The 18,542-nt window shown below is 41.8% G+C and overlaps 1 protein-coding gene across 5 annotated transcripts in view; it reads left to right on the top strand.

Annotated features, from left to right (window-relative positions):
• Nucleotides 1-18,542, top strand: part of STARD3NL (STARD3 N-terminal like) — a 50,158-nt gene that overhangs the window by 24,434 nt on the left and 7,182 nt on the right. For 2 of the 5 annotated variants that reach the window (XR_009542059.1, XR_009542060.1), the window contains exons 2-7: nt 1,866-2,148; nt 9,369-9,446; nt 12,114-12,204; nt 14,370-14,423; nt 14,538-14,655; nt 17,346-17,441. Coding sequence is in view for 3 of the 5 variants with exons in the window: in XM_060157342.1 (XP_060013325.1) it covers nt 1,924-2,148; nt 9,369-9,446; nt 12,114-12,191; nt 14,370-14,423; nt 14,538-14,655; nt 17,346-17,441 (649 nt within the window). In the remaining 2 variants the exon portion in view is untranslated. The remainder of the gene's footprint in view (nt 1-1,865; nt 2,149-9,368; nt 9,447-12,113; nt 12,205-14,369; nt 14,424-14,537; nt 14,656-17,345; nt 17,442-18,542) is intronic. The other 3 variants (XM_060157342.1, XM_060157344.1, XM_060157343.1) reach the window with 2 other exon arrangements.

Genomic DNA, 18,542 nt, shown 5'->3' on the forward strand with positions numbered 1-18,542 from the left:
TTAGAGTCAGGCTGCTGAGAGCAATCTGTGCAGTGGGTAACTTTATCATTGAAGCTATTGCAAGTAGTATCTATACATTCTAGCTAATTAGAAGTTATATATACACACGTCTGAAAAATAATGTAATGATTCTCGTTTCCCAAGTCAGGTGTACAGCATTGTATGATGTCAGTTTTTTAGTTGGAAATAGCCTCAGACTTCTGGGGTGGGTGTTTTTCTTTGTTGTCCTTTTTATTCATGAGGGGTGGGCTCAGGAAAGGAGGAATGGGTGAGACTAAGAAGATGATCCAATTACCTTGCAAATGATTTTCTTCCTAAAAACAGTCCTCAGTTTGAATTGTGAACTTGTTGATTTTTCTGTACAGTCTAGTGGCTTTAAATCATTGATACGACAATAAATTATCAAAAAGTGAGTACAGCCGTGTTAGCACTACTCAGCCCAAGAAAGAGGACTGGACCAAGCTTGCACCCTCTTGTCACTTTTCCTTTCCTCTTGCTCTAAGGTAATCACTGACCCAGCCGCTAATGACATAGATCAATTTTTGCCTTGAAGGTCTACAGTTAAGTTCCTATAGATTTCCAGAAGTAGGGTTGCTAGATCAAGCAGTATGATTATTTTAAATTATCATAGTTCAAACTACATAACGAAATTGCTTTCAAAAATGCTATGTCATTAAATCACCACATTGTATGAAAATGTGGAAAGGACTTTTGTTCCTGAGTGTGGGGAGGGAGAGAATTGAAGGTCAAGTGTGAAGATACAGAGTTCTGGACTGTGCATAGGACCAAATGGGACCATATTACTTTAGGGAAATTCCAGCAATGTTCTGAAATTGTATTTTACCCACCTGGAAAATGTTCTTTCTACTGGACATTGTCAGTCATTGTGGCAGAAGGGAGAGCAGGGTGAACCATGCGCTGGTTCTTAAGATCTGGACGCAGGTAACACGCATTACAGTGGCCACATTACACTGGCCAGAGAAAGGCACATGAATTCAGTAGAGCCAGGGGTATATAATCCTCCCATAGGGCGAGGTGGTGTAGGAAGGGAAACTACAATGTTTGGCAAAGAAAAATACCATCCATCATACTCTCTATTTGATGACTTTGCCTCATCCATGAGGAGATCAGATCATTCAGATCGCCAGCCTTTTATTATAGAAGCACATGCTGGCCTTGCAGGGATGGGAGTCCTGCGTCTCCATATAGGACTATGATTGTTGCAATTATCAGTGGGGTTATAATGGTAAACTACTGGTAAACTTTTCGAGGTATGCGTACTTCTTTTCCAAGAAGAGGCCCAGAAACATGCTTATTCATTAAGAGGTAATGGAAATGCTAAATTTGATTTATTAGATACCTGTGGTGGAAAGCAATTCCTCTTTAGGAAACAGATTTTTTTTTATAGTGGGTTTACACGTTCTGGTTACATGCTCTCTGGGAAGCTATTCAGTAAATGTTTTCCTAGTCCATGGGTAGTGACACTGACAGAACTGTAGAGGTTTTCTCCCTGGCACAGCAAGGGAGCTGGCTTGGCTGGGTCACCCAGAGGCTTGCTCCAGGTTCCAGGCACACCTGTCTGTTGTTAACTGCCTGTTTTTACCGTATACTACTTACTATAAATTTGCATTCTTCTTTACTGACAGTCTTTCCCATAACAGCTTTTTTGGTATTGATAGTATTGATGGATAACATCAAGAATTGCTTCTCATTTCTCTTTCTCTCTGTATCTTCATCAAGACAGAAATGTCTTCAGTTAAAAAACCCTGATGCTTAGTGAGACAGGCAGTCACACGGGGCAGGGGTAGCACTGTGGTATCAGGTGGGCTCTGATTTAACGTGCGTTTCTCTTTCATTCCCCAAAGATTTCTTCTCTCTAGGGATGGTGAAGTTGGAGAGGGGCTCCTTTAACCCTTCTGCAGGATGAACCCCGTGCCAGAAGACATGGAGAACGCTCTCATGGGGAGTCAGAGCTCGCACGCTTCCCTGCGCGACGTCCATTCCATCAACCCCACGCAACTCATGGCCAGGATTGAGTCCTATGAAGGAAGGGAAAAGAAAGGCATATCTGATGTCAGGAGGACTTTCTGTTTGTTTGTCACCTTTGACCTCTTATTTGTAACGTTACTGTGGATAATAGAGTTAAATGTAAGTGGTTTTTTTTTTCATGACATTATACGAATTGTTTCCAGAGACAAAAACAAAACAAAACAAAACAGTTTTCTTATTTTTCTCATCATTTCTGTCTCCTTTTCGTGAATTTCAACTTTTTTTCAAATGAGGCACCATTGGTCTTCTCCAGCTGATTTGGACCTTTCTTGTTTTTTTATGGTTATTATCAATATTTAAGAAGAACCTGGTTAGTTTAAAATTCACTGTGTCTGCAATTATGAAAGTTGAATTCTTGGGGTTTTGCTCTATAACAGGAGTTGGCAAACTGCAGTCTGAGAGCTAAATTCAGGTGGCCTGGTTTTATAAATAAAGTTTTATTGGAACACAGCCCTGCCCATCTGTTTACATATTGTCTGTGGCTGGCTTTTGTGCTGAGTGGTTGAGTTGAGTAGTTTTGACAGAGTCCATCTGGCCCACCAAGGCAAAGTTTTTTATTTCCTGGCCCTTTTCAGAAAAAAACTGCTAATCACTGCTTTAAAAAATGTAACATGCTCCCGGAATATGTTTCAAATGTTGCATTTACTTTCTAGTTCCCATATTTAAGATTTTGCATGCCCTTATTTTTTATTTTTTTGCAAAAGATTATTTGTTCATATTTTATCAAAAAAAAATCCTAGGGCTTCCCTGGTGGCGCAGTGGTTGAGAGTCCACCTGCTGATGCAGGGGACACAGGTTCATGCCCCGGTCCGGGAGGATCCCACATGCCGCGGAGCGGCTGGGCCCGTGAGCCATGGCCACTGAGCCTGCGCGTCCAGAGGCTGTGCTCCGCAACAGGAGAGGCCACAACAGTGAGAGGCCCACGTACCACACACACAAAAAAATCCTAGAGGCATTTGAAGTTTTGTCAAATTTATGTGGTTATATTGCCAAATAATTGTCTAGACCAGTACTATCCAATAGAAATAGAATGCAAGCCTCATGTAAGTTCTCTAGCTGCTACATTTAACAACAATAAAAATAAGCAGGTAAAGTTCATTTTAATAATACATTTTATTTAACCCAATATATCTGTTTTCTCCAAAGCCTCGGCTTTGACTGTTTACATTCCTTACCAACAAATAGGTGAACTCTTCCAGAATGCTTCCTCCCAAGCAAAAATTGTCTGTTTCCTTCACTTTCAGCAGTTCATTTATTTCCAAGAAACATATGCTAAGGCCTGGGAAGCAATAGTTATTAGCTAGTGTTTATTATTAAGAGGTTACTCTTTGCTAGGCATGGTGCTAGGTGCTTTTAAGAAATTTATTAAAATAGAGAAAATATGAAAGGATGCTGAGATTCCTGTTGGAAAATGATTTTTAACCTTGCCTCATGATAGAAAGAGTTAATGTCTTAATCTAAACTCTGATTAATATTCTGATTCATAGCAGCAATTTTAGTTCTAGATTCTAGACTCTTAATAATTAGCATCATTGGATTCATTTAATTTCATCATAAATTCTAATAGAGTAATAAAACTTCATGAAAGCAGATATATACTTATATTAGAAAATTTTAAAAATTTAATCAAAAGAAGATAGATTTTTCCCAGAATCAAGGTCATATGCAGCACAAATCTACTGTTAAGTTTCTGTTTATAGATTTTTCCTTCTGTTAATCTAGCATTGTGGGTATGCCTTAGTTTTGTTTCAAACCAAAAAAGCCAGTGATATGACAACAGTAATTTAAAATGTCTCTTTTAACTATGTGTTCCATGTGTACACATTAAAGAATATATTTAAATTGATATATTTTAAAGGAGTAATATGTTTTCAAAACCAGCAGCTGTAGCATGAGAGATGAAAAAGAAATGCATCTTTTAACAGGAAAGCTTAGCAGCAGTCTTAAGGAAGCACACTTAAAATTATTGCAGTGACAGCACAAAATCGAGGCATTCATTGGTTTGCCACTAATATGACCACTGAGTGTGCACTTAAGTTAGGGAAGCTATGGGATGGGGCCGTCGTGGGTTACGGGATTACACTACTCACTTCCCTCCTTTCTTACTGCTTCAAGGAAATTGAAATGGAAGTGAAGTAAGTGGGATGCACCCTGTTTCGTTCATCATAAGCAATCTGTTGCCATCCATATGCAACATTTTATAAATGAAAAATCACCAGACCTAGCAATTAAGAAATTTGTTTCTATCCTCACTTTTCCACTGACTACCAGTTTCCCCGTTTGTAAAAAGAGTATATGATCTCTGAGACAGTATATCATGACTTCCTTAGCAAGGCTGTTTAAAAAAAAAAGAAAACATTTAACTTTCTAGTTCTATTTGTTTTGAGTTGTCAGCCCTGACCCGGGGTTTTCATTACACACTGTACCATCCCTTTTTCTTTTGTTGTCTGTCTCTGTAAATCTCTGATCACTCGGATCCACTGTTACTTTCACATGACTATACGTTTACCGAGTGCCGAGACATAGGCTTCTGATTCTGGTGTTGTGAGCTCCACAAAGAGCTACATGAGTTTAAAGTTTAGTTGAGGAGGTGTAACAGATGATCTTATATTGCCTCCTACTGTTGATCTTTAAAAGAGGAAAGAAATAGCATAAAGGGAGCTTAGGCCTTCAAAAGACTATGGGGACCCAGCTGTTCTATGCAATCATAACAGTAACCAAAATATTTTGCCTTCATATATGACTTCCAACTTAGCCACTTTTCCTCCTGGCTCCAGGGAGCTGACTGGCGCCAACCCAGCCTGGTGTGCAGGGCCTAGGCGAACTGGAGCGGCCTAAGAGCACCTTGGATCATTTTCCTGCTGGAAGACCTTGGGCCAGCTGATTTCTTTGTCTTTTTCTTTTTTTGACACTTTGGTTGAGATTATGGTTCAAGAAAGACCTTTATCAGTGCTCATTGCCTGTCTTCTTATTTTCTAACTGGTGTAGCAGAAAGTGTCAGAATGCTTCTAATGTGTCCCAGAGCTGTCATGGCCAACTCTGTGGCCTCAGGCAAGCCATGTAAGTTCTCTGAGCCTTGGTTTCTCAGTCAGTTAACTGAGCTAATACCTGTCTTGCCTTCCTTGTGAATTCTTGTGAGGAGCAAATAAAAAGATATATTCCACAGCCCCGGGGCAGTTATGAAGCTCTACGTAACTATAGATTATGTCATTTACTATTAGCTAAATAAATTCTACCCAGAAAGAGAAAAAACAAGTTGTTTATTAATCTCTCTCTATTGTTACACTTACGTTTCAGGTATTTATTATCCTACTGATTCTGATTCTGATTTTATTACCCCACTGTCATTATGTTCTATAGCTAAACTGGGATGACCCACGATAACAAAAACTCACTGGGAGAGTTCAGTGGGTTAGAATTATCTGAAGAGTGGAATTGGGGATAGAAGGGTGATCTAGGATTGGATGGTGGGACCAATAGGGAGAGGGTTTCGAGATGGAGGTGAACAGAAGCACTGAGGCAAGGCTGTTGTGCTTATGCAGGTGTGTGTGTGTGTGTGTGTTTTGGATGGGACAAGGGCAGATGCAGAGAAAATATTAGCCTGGCTAGAAATAAAGTGCCTCTAGGAAATGAAATTGCCTAGGTAACCTGGTTCTAAACAATTGAAATTCTTAAAGAGCTACACGGAAGTGTTGGACTTACCTTAGTTGTGAGCTGAGATAGGTTCTAGAGCAGATTGAAAAACACGGTTTTGAGATCTTCCAGAGGTCACTGACTCGCATTCCACATTACATCACGAGCTACCTGCTATGTCGATTTGGACGCTTAACTTGACATTGCTCCCCGACGACACATACACCCACTTCTTTATCAGTAAAAAAAATGCCCTGATGCTCAGGCCAAAGGTGAAGAATCATCCTTGATTGATTTGCTTGTTTGTTTTGTATTTCTCATGCCCCCTGTCCAATCTAAAAGTAAGTCCTGTCAAATCTACCAGCAAAGTATACTCACAATGTGATCCCTTCTCTCCATTTCTACCATTGCCACCCTCGACCAAGCCAACATTATTACTCATCCAAACTGCTGCACCCTGTCTGTGCCTGACCAGTTTGCCTGCTTCCACACTTGCCCTCCCCAAATCCATTCTCCTGATAGAATCCACAGTGACTCTTAAAAGTAAAAACATAAATCAGATGTTACTTTCTGTTTAAAACCCTTCATGGACTTAACCGGAGCACTTAGCATAGAGTCCAAATGCTGCAACTCGGCTTGCAAAGCCCCCCAGAAGCCAACCCAGACTTCCTTTCCCACCCTCTGTTCCTGGCCCACCCAGATCAGCCAGACTTCTGTTCTCAGAATGGAACAAGCTCTCTTCTGTCTTAGACTTTGACACTAGTTCCTTCTATATGAAATGGTTAATTTCCTTTATCTTGATGTAGATTTCAACTTAGCATGCTGGTATCAGTTTAAATGTCACGAAGAGAAGACTTCCATGACCACCCAACCCAAAGGAGTCAACTATTATTCCATCACACTGTCCTGCTTCTGTCCTCTTTGTAGCACTGATTTTCTTATGTGTCTCTATCTCCACTTGCTAGCATGGAAGGTCCGTAAAGGCAGATATATTGTTTTGTTTACTGGAGTATTTCCTGTGTTTAGAACAGTACTTGGCATTCACTAGGTGCTCAACAGGTATTTGGTGAATGGATCAAGATAATGGCCGTGGTTTGCAGATTAGGATAAATTCCGGGCAGACTGACCGTAAGAACATAACTCAGAAACTGCTGAAGGAGCCCCGTGGAAGGCGGTAGGAGTAGAAAAGGAGCAGCTAACTTGAGAGACATACTAAAGGAAGAAATATCAGACGATTTGTTGATAGGTTGATTTTATCACCCCCAGTATCCAAAGGTGACTCTAAGATTTCTAAGGATGGAGCCTAGAATAACAGTTACCAGCTTTGGCAGAACTCTGATTGGGAAGGGGTTCCATGTGAAACTAAAGATGAATCTGGGACATCTTGTGCTAGAGATGACGAAGATTTTGAAATAATTTAGAGTACAAGATGGGCTAGAAATGTAGATTTTAGATTTCTATATTTAAAGGCAACATGAAATCAGGGTCTCTTAAAGTATATATGGATACCGAAGAGAACCCTTTTCTACTGGCTAGTTATTGAACTGTTATCAGCAGCTTTAATTCCTGTTCTCTCAGCCAGGAGGGGTAACTTCTATGTGGTAGAGAACTCCTCTTTGCCATAGGCTACTTGGAATAATCTTTTGAAAAAATATGTTGAATATTGGTAAGTTTCCTCAGTCTGAAGAGACATAGCAGTGAGACTAGATGGTTGGTTGGCTTTTAATTCTCCTTGCTCCCAGGTTTTCAATTCTATTCATTTGTAAAGGTCTACCTATAGTCAGGCAGGTCTGTAGGCAACCTGCACGAATTACACAGATGTCTAAGCCTCCTTAAGGGATTTAAAGAACAGAATAGTGTTTATGGTATACTCCATTTTCATAACAAGTACAGTTGACACTTGACCCCAGCATGTGGGGGAGGGGGACAGTAATCTTTGTATAATCTGTAGCCAGCCCTCCGTATCTGAGGTTCCTCCACAACCACGGATTCAACCAACCATGGACCATGTAGTACTGTAGTATTTACTATTGCAAAATATCCATGTGTAAGTGGACCCGTGCAGTCCAAACCCCTGTTGCTTAAGGGTCAACTGTACTTGAAAAGGTATCTAAGCCAAGAGAATCCTTTCCTTATGGCAACTTTTATTCTAATTTGACCAATTAGCAAACCTTGCAAAGGTATTCCTTATTGATTTTTTTCCCCTTTTTTCTTTTACTCAGGTCTTGGGTTAATTGCCCTCTAATTTGTCCCTCTCAGACCAGCTGCACTGGTTTGCCAGGACCAACGATGTCTGTGCTCCAGATCAGAACCCTGAATTTACTGTTGTACATCATGTTCCCTATTATCAGCTAATCCACGGGCCCTCGCCTTATAGAGGGTCTGCTTAGAACGCTGCATTCGCTTCCACGCATACATTCCCTTCCTTGATTAGTATTCTATATAGTTCGATATGCAGAATTTTGAACTTGATCATTTAAAATTCATCTTGATAGGAGAATTGGGAGAGGACAGAAAATTTATCGTATTAGCTTTAATTTTCTTCATCTATAACTTTCTCACATAGGTCTAATCTGGTCCTTATTTTGTTATCTGTTCAAGTTAAAATATATATATACATATAAGTTGATAAGAGTGCAGAATTTTAAAGTGCTAGGAGCAACCAGGAGATTTTTTACACTTCTGTCCTGTGTCATGATAACTGTCATCACGGATATGTGCTAAGAGATCAGGGGACCACTTGACCTTCCAAGACTTAACATAGTGCAGTGGTCAGAGAGTGAGGGGAGCCCTGGATAAATGTTAATTTTCTTCTTTAAAAATATGTTTTGTATATACAATGGAATATTACTCAGCCATAAAAGAAACGAAATTGAGTTATTTGTAATGAGGTGGATGGACCAAGAGTCTGTCATACAGAATGAAGTAAGTCAGAAAGAGAAAAACAAATACCGTATGCTAACACATATATATGGAATTTAAAAAAAAATGGTTCTGAAGAACCTAGGGGCAGGACAGGAGTGAAGATACTGACGTAGAGAATGGACTTGAGGACACGGGGAGGGGGAAGGGTAAGCTGGGACGAAGTGAGAGAGTGGTGTGGACATATATACTCTACCAAATGTAAAATAGATAGCTAGTGGGAAGCAGCCACATAGCACAAGGAGATCAGCTCAGTGCTTTGTGACCACCTAGAAGGGTGGGATAGGGAGGGTGGGAGGGAGAGAGACACAAGAGGGAGGAGATATGGGAACATATGTATATGTATAACTGATTCACTTTGTTATACAGCAGCAACTAACACAACATTGTAAAGCAATTATACTCCAATAAAGATGTTAAAAAAATAATAAAAATATATGTTTGTGTGATTGAAGACTTTATCTTACAAGAGAAAAAAATTAGTTTTCACATTTAACATTTCAGTTTACCAAATATGAACTACAAAAAACGGCATTGTTTGTCATTATATATTTATATTTGTTGAACAAATGAATTCAGAATTCAAGTGGGAAATGCTCTTCAGCATTTTTCTATTCGAATTATGAGCGTTCTTTTCTCCCATATTTTAACATTTCTGGGTTAGGAGAAGGCAGAAAAGTGTATGCAAAAATTTACTTGTATGTTCTCTTGTATTATTTTCACACATAACTCCCCTCATTTTTACTTCTTCCTCTCCTTCCCAGGTGAATGGAGGTATTGAGAACACGTTAGAAAAAGAGGTGGTGCAGTATGACTACTACTCTTCTTATTTTGATATATTTGTAAGTATTCTCTGTTGTAGGTTTCATTTTGGACATGATGAAACTAACCAAAAGGCAAATTTCCTGTCAGTAGACCTCAGATTCTATGCCATTCTTTTTTCCTCTTTTAAACATTATCTTTCCTTTTTCCTTATTCTTGGACCATTCAGTGCATTCTCTCTCTCTCTCTCTCTCTCTCTCTCTCTGTCTCTCTTTCTAAGAAATTGCCTGGTCATCTCAAGGAAAAAAAAGATTAATGAGAAATACGGGAGCATAGCAGAAGAAGCCATTCTGATTTTCCTTTATTCTCTAAAATGGCTGAGATAGAAGCCACTGACAGACCCTAATCACTGAAAGGAAAATGCACCTGTTTACGTAATAACACATGAAAATGCCATTCTTTTTCTGTCTTGAGATTTCTGTGTATGTTTTTAAAAATAATTCTGTTTCATTTTTCCATAATAGGAGTTTTTGAGAAAAGTGATATATTGATAATCTTGGGCAAAACTAGTCAGTTGTAGAATTATATAGATGCAGTTATCTGTAGATGAGGCAGTATCTTTCCAGGACACACTGTGACTTTGGTTGGGTTTAATACATCTCACAGTATCTCTTTACAGGTGATAGTGTAAGTCAGTCAGATTCTAACATTGTGTTAGACACGATACAGGCAATTAAAATTCATAAAGAATCCCCCCTAAATTCATTTTAACTACTTTACTATCTTTAGAAGCTGTGTGCACAACGGATAAGACCCTTGAAGTCAGAAAAACCTGGGTTTGATTCACAACACTATCACTCATTGTATATCTTTGAATATATTAGGTCTAAACTTCAGTTTCCTCATATGTGAAAGGAAATCATCATCGTTCTGAAAAGTAAATGAAATACTACCTGGAAAACACTTAAGCCCAATGATAGGTATGTCCTAGGAGCTCAGAGACTCACCTGCAATCACGTTTATTATCATCATTAGTTTTGGATGAAGAGTATTACTGATTATATTTTCTAGTGGTTTTCATACTACTTTAAGAAGTCTTGTTTTATTTTCTTTTTCCCACACTCACTGCAGAAGTATGTGTGAGGAAAGAGATGGGGTTCCCAGTAAATAGAGATCAGTGTTCATGTCATCACCCCCTTGCCATCTGAGTAATTCCATTTTTATCTGTACGGTATGTTAGGGTTCCAATAAGATTGTTTTGAAAAAGTGTTTGGCTGCTGCAGAATATTTGGAAAACCACTGATATAATTTAGTCTCCTTTTCCAGATGAAGAAATTGAGTCTCATGGTTCAGTGTCTTGACCTACCCCAGGTCACTGAACTTGGTGGCAGAGCATGTGAGATCCCAAATCTCTTGATAATTTTTTCCTGTAAAACTATTGACATAGAATAACAAAATGGACTTCTCTTTTTCCTTTTATTTCCCCTGTTGAATTTATCTTAACATAGTCTGAGCCAGGACTTACCGGGAAGCCAAGTTAATCCACTGGCCAGATCTCCAAGGATTGTCTGAACTCTGCTTAGGGAGTTAATGATATTGGACAAATAGGTGGGACCTATTGGCTCAGCTTGGAAAGACTGTCATGCCTGGCCCTGGAAATGGACACAGCCTCCAGGAAACCTTGGGATCTGGGAGACTCTGAGATAGAGGAATAAAGATTTATACTTTTGCCAAGTCCAGAATGCAGAGATAGGGGTAGGATACATAGAGAAACTAAATGGTTAGCAGATTATTAGAAAACACTTTTTTAATGAAAGCAGGAAATTAAAACAAAAACAACTGCAAAGTTCATTTACGTGAAAGGATCTTCGGTAAGGTCACCCAGCCAGTGGCAGCAAAGAAGTTGTCAGCCTCCAGCCTTTCAGCAGTTGTGATTAGTGAGGAACTTTGGGCAGACCCACTACCCTGAGGCATTGCTCCAGAGCCATCTGACTTCTCCCTACTCAGAATAAGTATGTTTTCCAAGTAAAATTAGTAAAGTTTTATTCCATGTTTATTCCTTAGTAGAATTACTGAGACAGGTAAGGCATAGTGGATAAGCGCCTGGTCTTTGGAGTCAAGCTACCAGGGTTCAAATCATGGCTTCCTCACTAAGAGTTGTGTGGCCTTGGACAATTTTTCTATCCATCTTAATGACAGTTGACTCACGGGATTGCTGGGCTGGGGGATTACATGGGATAATAATACACATGAAAGTTTTCACAAAAGTCCCTGAACCACCCTGAAAAATCAGAGGGCAGGTCCTGGGATAGCAGAACTCTCCCAACACCCCAGTAACTCAGAGCTTTGCAGTGGACATCACTAAGAATCTGGTATCTTCCAAAAAGTCAGTATTTGTACTTGGAGTGAAAAGGTACTGGAGTGGAAACTTTCAAAGCATTTTCTCCAACCTTAAAAGGATATCAGAATATATATATATGGACTCAAATAGAAAGGAAAAATAAACATCTAACTATATATTCTTTTGTTGATAATGGGAAGTTAATTTGAATCCCTCTTTGGGCAGTGTTCCATAAATTCTAGAGCAGAGGATCCCAAACGCGGGTCTGTAGACAAGTACCCATCTGTGACAGTTTTCAGCTAAATCAGAATAATGAAGACACTTTGGTGGCTTCTTCCTGAAACCCAGTGACTTTACCTTTGTGTATATTCCTTAAAACTTATCTTGTCTTTTCTTTTTAATACAGCTTTTGGCAGTTTTTCGATTTAAAGTGTTAATACTTGCATATGCCGTGTGCAGACTGCGCCATTGGTGGGCCATAGCGGTGAGTACGCCTGGTGAGTGGTCCCTCCCCTCCGATTGTGGTGGCTGGGGCCTGCTCACAAGAGGGCTGAGCTGGGGGCAGACGTGGATTCCATCTGGGTTGAATTCCACTTGCTTCTCCTGAGTCCCCGTACTCCACACCTCAGTAGGTTTCATTCTCCGGGGCTTCTTTCCAAACCTAATGAGTAACTAGCCTTGTCGCTATGGAGACTGAGACAAGTGAGGAATCTAGGGGCCGACCCGTGATTGTGGTCCAAGCATCAGCCCGCCCTCTACCTCATTATGCAAACGAGAGATGAGTTCCGTCCCTCTGTCACGAAGCGATTTGCACAGTTTCCTCTCGGGTTGAAACTGCTTGGTGATTTTTCACGACTTGCTCTCAGCTTATTTTGATCACTGCCTTCCTCGCTGTGTTATCCCCCTCGCTCCAGTCTTAAAGGGGAAAGCTCCCTTTTTATGGTTGCCTTCGGGCTTCTTGAAGACAGTGGCAGTTTTTAACTCACCTCTGTTTCCTGGCCTTCAGCCCAGAGCTTTGGCACAAGCTCTTCACCCTCAATAAATATTTATTGATTGAGAGAAGAATTACAAGCATTTCTGCCTGAATTATTTTCCCTGTTTCCATGGACTTCTAAACAGTCACCTTGTTGAGAGCTCTAACGAGGCAGGTATATGGGGGGTGTTGAAGTCCTCAGACTGGAGAGACATGGGCAGGACCAACCTGGCGTCCTGCTTCTGGAAGGTGAGACCTCAGTCTGTGTGGGACCGGCATGGGCTTGTCCAGCTGGGCATGGGGTTGTGCACTGTCCTAAGGGGGAGTCCCCCAGGGGCCGCATCTGCCTGGGCCATCTCTTCTGAGAATCCACGGAATCCCAGGGCTGCTGTCAGACCATCCGTTGAGTTCCAAGCTCACGGTTCATGGATGAGGGCTGACAGTTTCAGCCGGACTTGACTCCCTTTACTGTGTACGCTGTTGCCGATACCAAACGGCTGTGATGGTTATCCCTTACCCACCGTCTGCAGCAGCCCCAATTTGGGCCATTCTATTCCAGTCTCCATGATGTGCACTGGTATTTGTCAGACCATCTGTCTCAGTGTTTGTTTCAGGAAAGTGGTTGATGTGCAATGAGAGTTTTAAGAGAGTTTCTTCAACCTCTTCTTTGAAATGATCAAAGGGACAGGTCAGATTTAGCACATCCATTTTATTGTTGTTGTTTTTTTTTTTTTTTTTTTTTTTTTTGCGGTACGCGGGCCTCTCACTGTTGTGGCCTCTCCCGTTGCGGAGCACAGGCTCCGGACGCGCAGGCTCAGCGGCCATGGCTCACGGGCCCAGCCGCTCCGCAGCATGTGGGATCTTCCCGGACCAGGGCATGAACCCATGTCCCCTGCATCGGCAGGCGGACCCTCAACCACTGCGCCACCAGGGAAGCCCCATTTTATTGTTTTTGATTCTCGTTTTAAAAAACATTTACAGAGAGGGGGCCAGGCAGCTGGAAGGAGTCAGCTGGTACCTGAAGAGCACTTAGTGTCAGCCTGTAAAGTTAATTAGTATCAGAATGTAAGATGCCTCCCCTCCCATGTTGTGTGTGTGTGTATGTGTGTGTCTGGCTGGTGTGTGTGTGTGTGTGTCTGCTGTGTGTGTGTATGTTTTGCCGACAAAACTAACTCTGCAACTTCGTCAACACTAAGCATGATGCCTGATGTTCCCCAACCTCCAACCTCCGTTTTGTCAGTCATGGCTGCCGTTGGCACTCACTTTGGTCAGGTTTCATATTGCTACAAATATTAGTTGAAGGATGGAGAGACAAACCCCAGGTGCTGTGGGATTGTCTCTGGGCTTCCCTAGCCCTGGAGGAGCCTTGCCTCTATTTCACTGGTCCTTTCTCCTATGCCGATAGCATCTTTGCATGTTGTACCCTCTAGTGGACAAAACAGAGTTTCCCAACACACAGCATGTGGGTGAAGGGAAACCTCAAGCTGCCGGTCAGGGCTCGTGTGCCACGTGGAAGCCTACTTTGCCCCTGTCTGGTTTAGGGGATAGAGTGACATGGGAGGGAGCTGGGTGAGACAGACCCTTTCAGGCATTACCTGCTCCTGGCTCAGATGGGACTCTTGCTTGAGGAAGGTGCCTTCGGAGTGTAAAACATCGAATTTGAACGCTTCTGGATTATGTGTCTTTCAGTTGACGACAGCAGTGACCAGTGCCTTTTTACTAGCAAAAGTGATCCTCTCAAAGGTATGGCTTTCCGCTTTTTCTGTGCCATGACCATCTGTACTGACACAGCTGCGTTCTCCAGGGTGAGCTCATGGTAATTGCGTTTCTCTCTTCTGGTCACGTCTGTTCTTCCAGCTTTTCTCTCAAGGGGCTTTCGGCTACGTGCTGCCCATCATTTCCTTCATCCTTGCCTGGATCGAGACGTGGTTCCTGGATTTCAAGGTGTTACCTCAAGAGGCAGAAGAAGAAAACCGTAAGTTTCTCTCCAAGTTCCCCTCCTGAGATTGGTCAGGCTGGGAGGAGGGGCTGCAGAGGTCTGTCTTTGTTTGTTTGTTTTAATTTTTATTTATATTGGAATAGAGTTGATTTACAGTGTTGTGTTAGTTTCAGCTGTACAGCAAAGTGATTTAGTTATACATATACATGTATCTATTCTTTTCCAGATTCTTTTCCCAGATAGGTTATTACAGAGTACTGAGTAGAGTTCCCTGGGCTGTACAGTAGGTCCTTGTTGATTATCTGTTTTATATATAGTAGTGTGTTTATCTTAATTCCAACCTCCTAATTTATCCCTCCCCCCACCTTTCCCCTTTGGTAACTATACGTTCGTTTTCTAAGTCTGTGAGTCTGTGTCCCTTTTGTAAATAAGTTTATTTGTATCATTTTTAGATTCCACATATAAATGGTATCATGATATTGGTCTTTCTCTGTCTGACTTACTTCACTTAGTATGATAATCTCTATGTCCATCCATGTTGCTGCAAATGGCATTATTTCATTCTTTTTTATGGCTGAGTAGTATTCCCTTGTATATATGTACCACATTTTCCTTATCCGTTCCTCTGTCCATGGACATTTAGGTTGATTCCACCTCTTGGTTATTGTAAATAGTGCTGCAGTGAACATTGGGGTGTGTGTATCTTTTCGAATTACGGTTTTCTCAGGAGTGGAATTGCTGGATCATATGATAGCTTTATTTTTAGTTTTTTAAGTGTACTCCATACTGTTCTCCATAGCGGCTGGAACAATTTACATTCCCACCAACAGTGTAGGAGGGTTCAGAGATCTGGCTTTGCATGGAGCTCTGGGTGCAGTTAGGCAGATCGCATGTCTCCACCCTGCAGGGCTGCAGGAGACATCGAGGGAAGGGTTGGAGGAAAAGACAGGGACAGGGTGTGGCTCCTCACTCCAGCTCTTAGGCCAGGCTTCCCCGGAAGGAAGTGTGAACACTGGTGGAAAAGACATTCCAGCAGCAACAACAGCCAACACCTCCTTCTCCTCGGACAGGTTGACCTTTTCTCCCTGTCGATAATAGCCGGAGGACACGAAGCATTTTGTGCCGAGATAGCAGTTCTACATAGAAGTCCTCAATTTTCCACAGCCTCCCATTGCCGTCCATCCCACAGGTGGTGCCTTTGAATGGGCCACAGTGTGAATAACAGCTGAGTGCCTACAGGGGGGTGGTTTGATGGGTTGCTGATGGAGATGGCGAGGAGGGAGTTAGCCAGCTGGAAATGTTCACCCGTCTCAGGCTTTCCAGTCCTCTTCTGAGGAGCAGAGTGAGCGCTGACGTTATGTAGTCATGAGTCCTGTCAAAGCTGTTATCATCTCCCTGTGTGGCTTTGAGCATCACTCAATATTCACTGGGGAATCCAAATGATTGACTGAACTTTAGGATCAACTATGGGGCTGGAATTCTCCTCTGCATGATGGCCTTAGTGAAAGCCTGTACATCCCACCTGCCCTCTTAGAGGTGATATAATCAAAGTTCAATGCAGAGACCCAGGCAGTTTCAAGACATGCTGTTTTTATGCTCTGTCAGTCATCTGGCTGGATTTGCCCTGCCTAATAGGAAAAAAAAAATTCTTGTGTCTTATAGAAAGTTAAGCAGGATTGTAACCTCAAGATACAGCAGAAGGGAAGATAACCTTGCAAGTGGTTTTATTTTTCAAAAGCTCATATACAAAGAAGAAATCTAGAAGAAAAAAATTATAATTTCAAGTGTAGATTTTAAAACACATTAATCAGACCAAGATCCGTCTTCTATTCTGCGCCCTCTGTTCCTTTATGAAAATGTATTGTGAAAAGGGGACAAATAAAGCCAACGGAAGCCACTTTTTAAAAAGTTGTAAATAGAGGACTTTCCTGGTGGTCCGGTGGCTAGCACTCTGCGTGTCCACTGCAGGGGGCACAGGTTCGATCCCTGGTTGGGGAACTAAGATCCCCCTGCCGCATGGCACAGCCAAAAATAAAAAATAAAAAGTTGTATATAAACATCAAACTGAACTTTCTTGAAAGCCTTATCAACTGTTAATGTGACTGAGGCTTGCATGCCTATGTGATTAAACCAAATTCAAAGTAACTAATAAAGCAGAACATATAATTAATGAAAAACTTGAACACAGCATTTATTTTCACTGTAGCATGTATTACATGCATACCTGGCACCAGCTGTTTGGCCCGATGCTTCCTCTAGCTTTATCCCGGTGCTAACTCAGCTTCAGCCGGAAGAACTCATTGTCGACGGCCTCTCTCATCATGGGCTAGTGCTTTGATGCTTTACGTCTGCCATTTCTCTAACCAGACACAGACGTAAAGCATGACCAGGTTTTTTGTTTGGCTTTGTGCTTTGGTTTTGATGTTGTTGATTTCTATAGGGAAGTAGGTATTTCCAAAGGGAAAGATGCTATAAATACAGAGCCAAAGAATCCCATGAGTAACATGAAGCATTTTTTTTTTAACTAGTTGAAACCTGTCCTTATTGTACTGGTTCATAGTTTATTAATAACACTTTGTTTTTGGTTGAAAGATTTTCAGAGTACCCTTCCTGCTAAGAGTTTTTTTAAAAATGTTATAGTAACGCCATTTTATTGTGATTAACCTGGCGACTAAGCGACCAGAACACTGACATCATTCCCAGTATCTGAATTTCTTCTCTTCCAGGACTCCTAATAGTTCAGGATGCCTCGGAGAGGGCAGCACTGATACCTGGTGGTCTTTCTGATGGTCAGTTTTATTCTCCTCCTGAATCCGAAGCAGGTACAAAATTTGATTATCATTTGCGTCTCTGTCCATCATTCAGAACTTGGTCCCCCTCTCCCCCTCACTACCCCCTCTACTTCTCAATATGCTTAGCAAACATTTAACATACCGGGCATTTAGATTGTGAATATAACTAAGACGTGGTCTTGATGTGCGACCCGTGATGAGATGCAGAGATGTGAAAATAAACGTGGTAGAGGGCCTTAGACCTGATGTGTGGCCGGGGGGAGGGTCTCTATGCTCTGTTATCTGTCATGCCCTAACTGACCTTCCTCCACAATCCCCCATGTCTGAAAGTAGCAGCACTGCCTACCCAGTTGCCCAAGTCAGAAACCAGAGCCTCACTGGGGACTCTGCCCCTTACCTGTGGCTCCCGGCCCATCGTTCACCACGCCGTTTTGATCCTCTTTGTTTCTGCCTCCTTGATTTCATTTAAATTGAACACTTATCGTATCTGTAGCCTCAGTTCAGCATTTCTCATTTCCTTTTCTTTTGGCCGTGCCGCGCGGCATGTAGGATCTTAGCTCCCTGACCAGGGCTGAAACTCGCGCCCCCTCCATTGGAAGCGCGGAGTCTTAACCACTAGACCGCCAGGGAAGTCCCCAGCATTTCTCATCTCAGTTTCTGCAACAGCCCCCTCCTCAGTTGCCTTCTCCCAACCAGCCACTAGAATTCCATGTTAAATAGAACAGTTGCATTGTTCTAAAGGTTCTTCATAACCACTCTGTGAGGTAAAAGTCTCATTATCCCTGTTTCAGAAATGAGCAAGTTGAGACACAGAGAAGTGAGGTAGTTTGTCCAGTATCACACAAAGAGTAAGAAGGTGGAGGATTTGAACCCCAGCTCCAGGGCTAGAGTCCCTGATCATAGCTAATATACAGCCTCTCAGTATTAATGAATATGCAAAATTGATCACGTTATTTCCTTGCTTGAAAGCCTTCGGCGACGCAAAGGATTAAGAAAGTCATTGGATCCTTAGGCTGACAGAAAGCACCTCTGTGTCCACCCTTACTCAGTGATCCAAGCTCTCTTCTCATGCTCCTGTGTGCTGTTCTTAGTTTTCTGAAAATACACTAAAACCCTCAAGCCATCTTGCTT

Source organism: Lagenorhynchus albirostris, chromosome 8, assembly GCF_949774975.1.
Source record: "Lagenorhynchus albirostris chromosome 8, mLagAlb1.1, whole genome shotgun sequence".
In the NCBI taxonomy this organism is placed as follows: Eukaryota; Metazoa; Chordata; class Mammalia; order Artiodactyla; family Delphinidae; genus Lagenorhynchus; species Lagenorhynchus albirostris.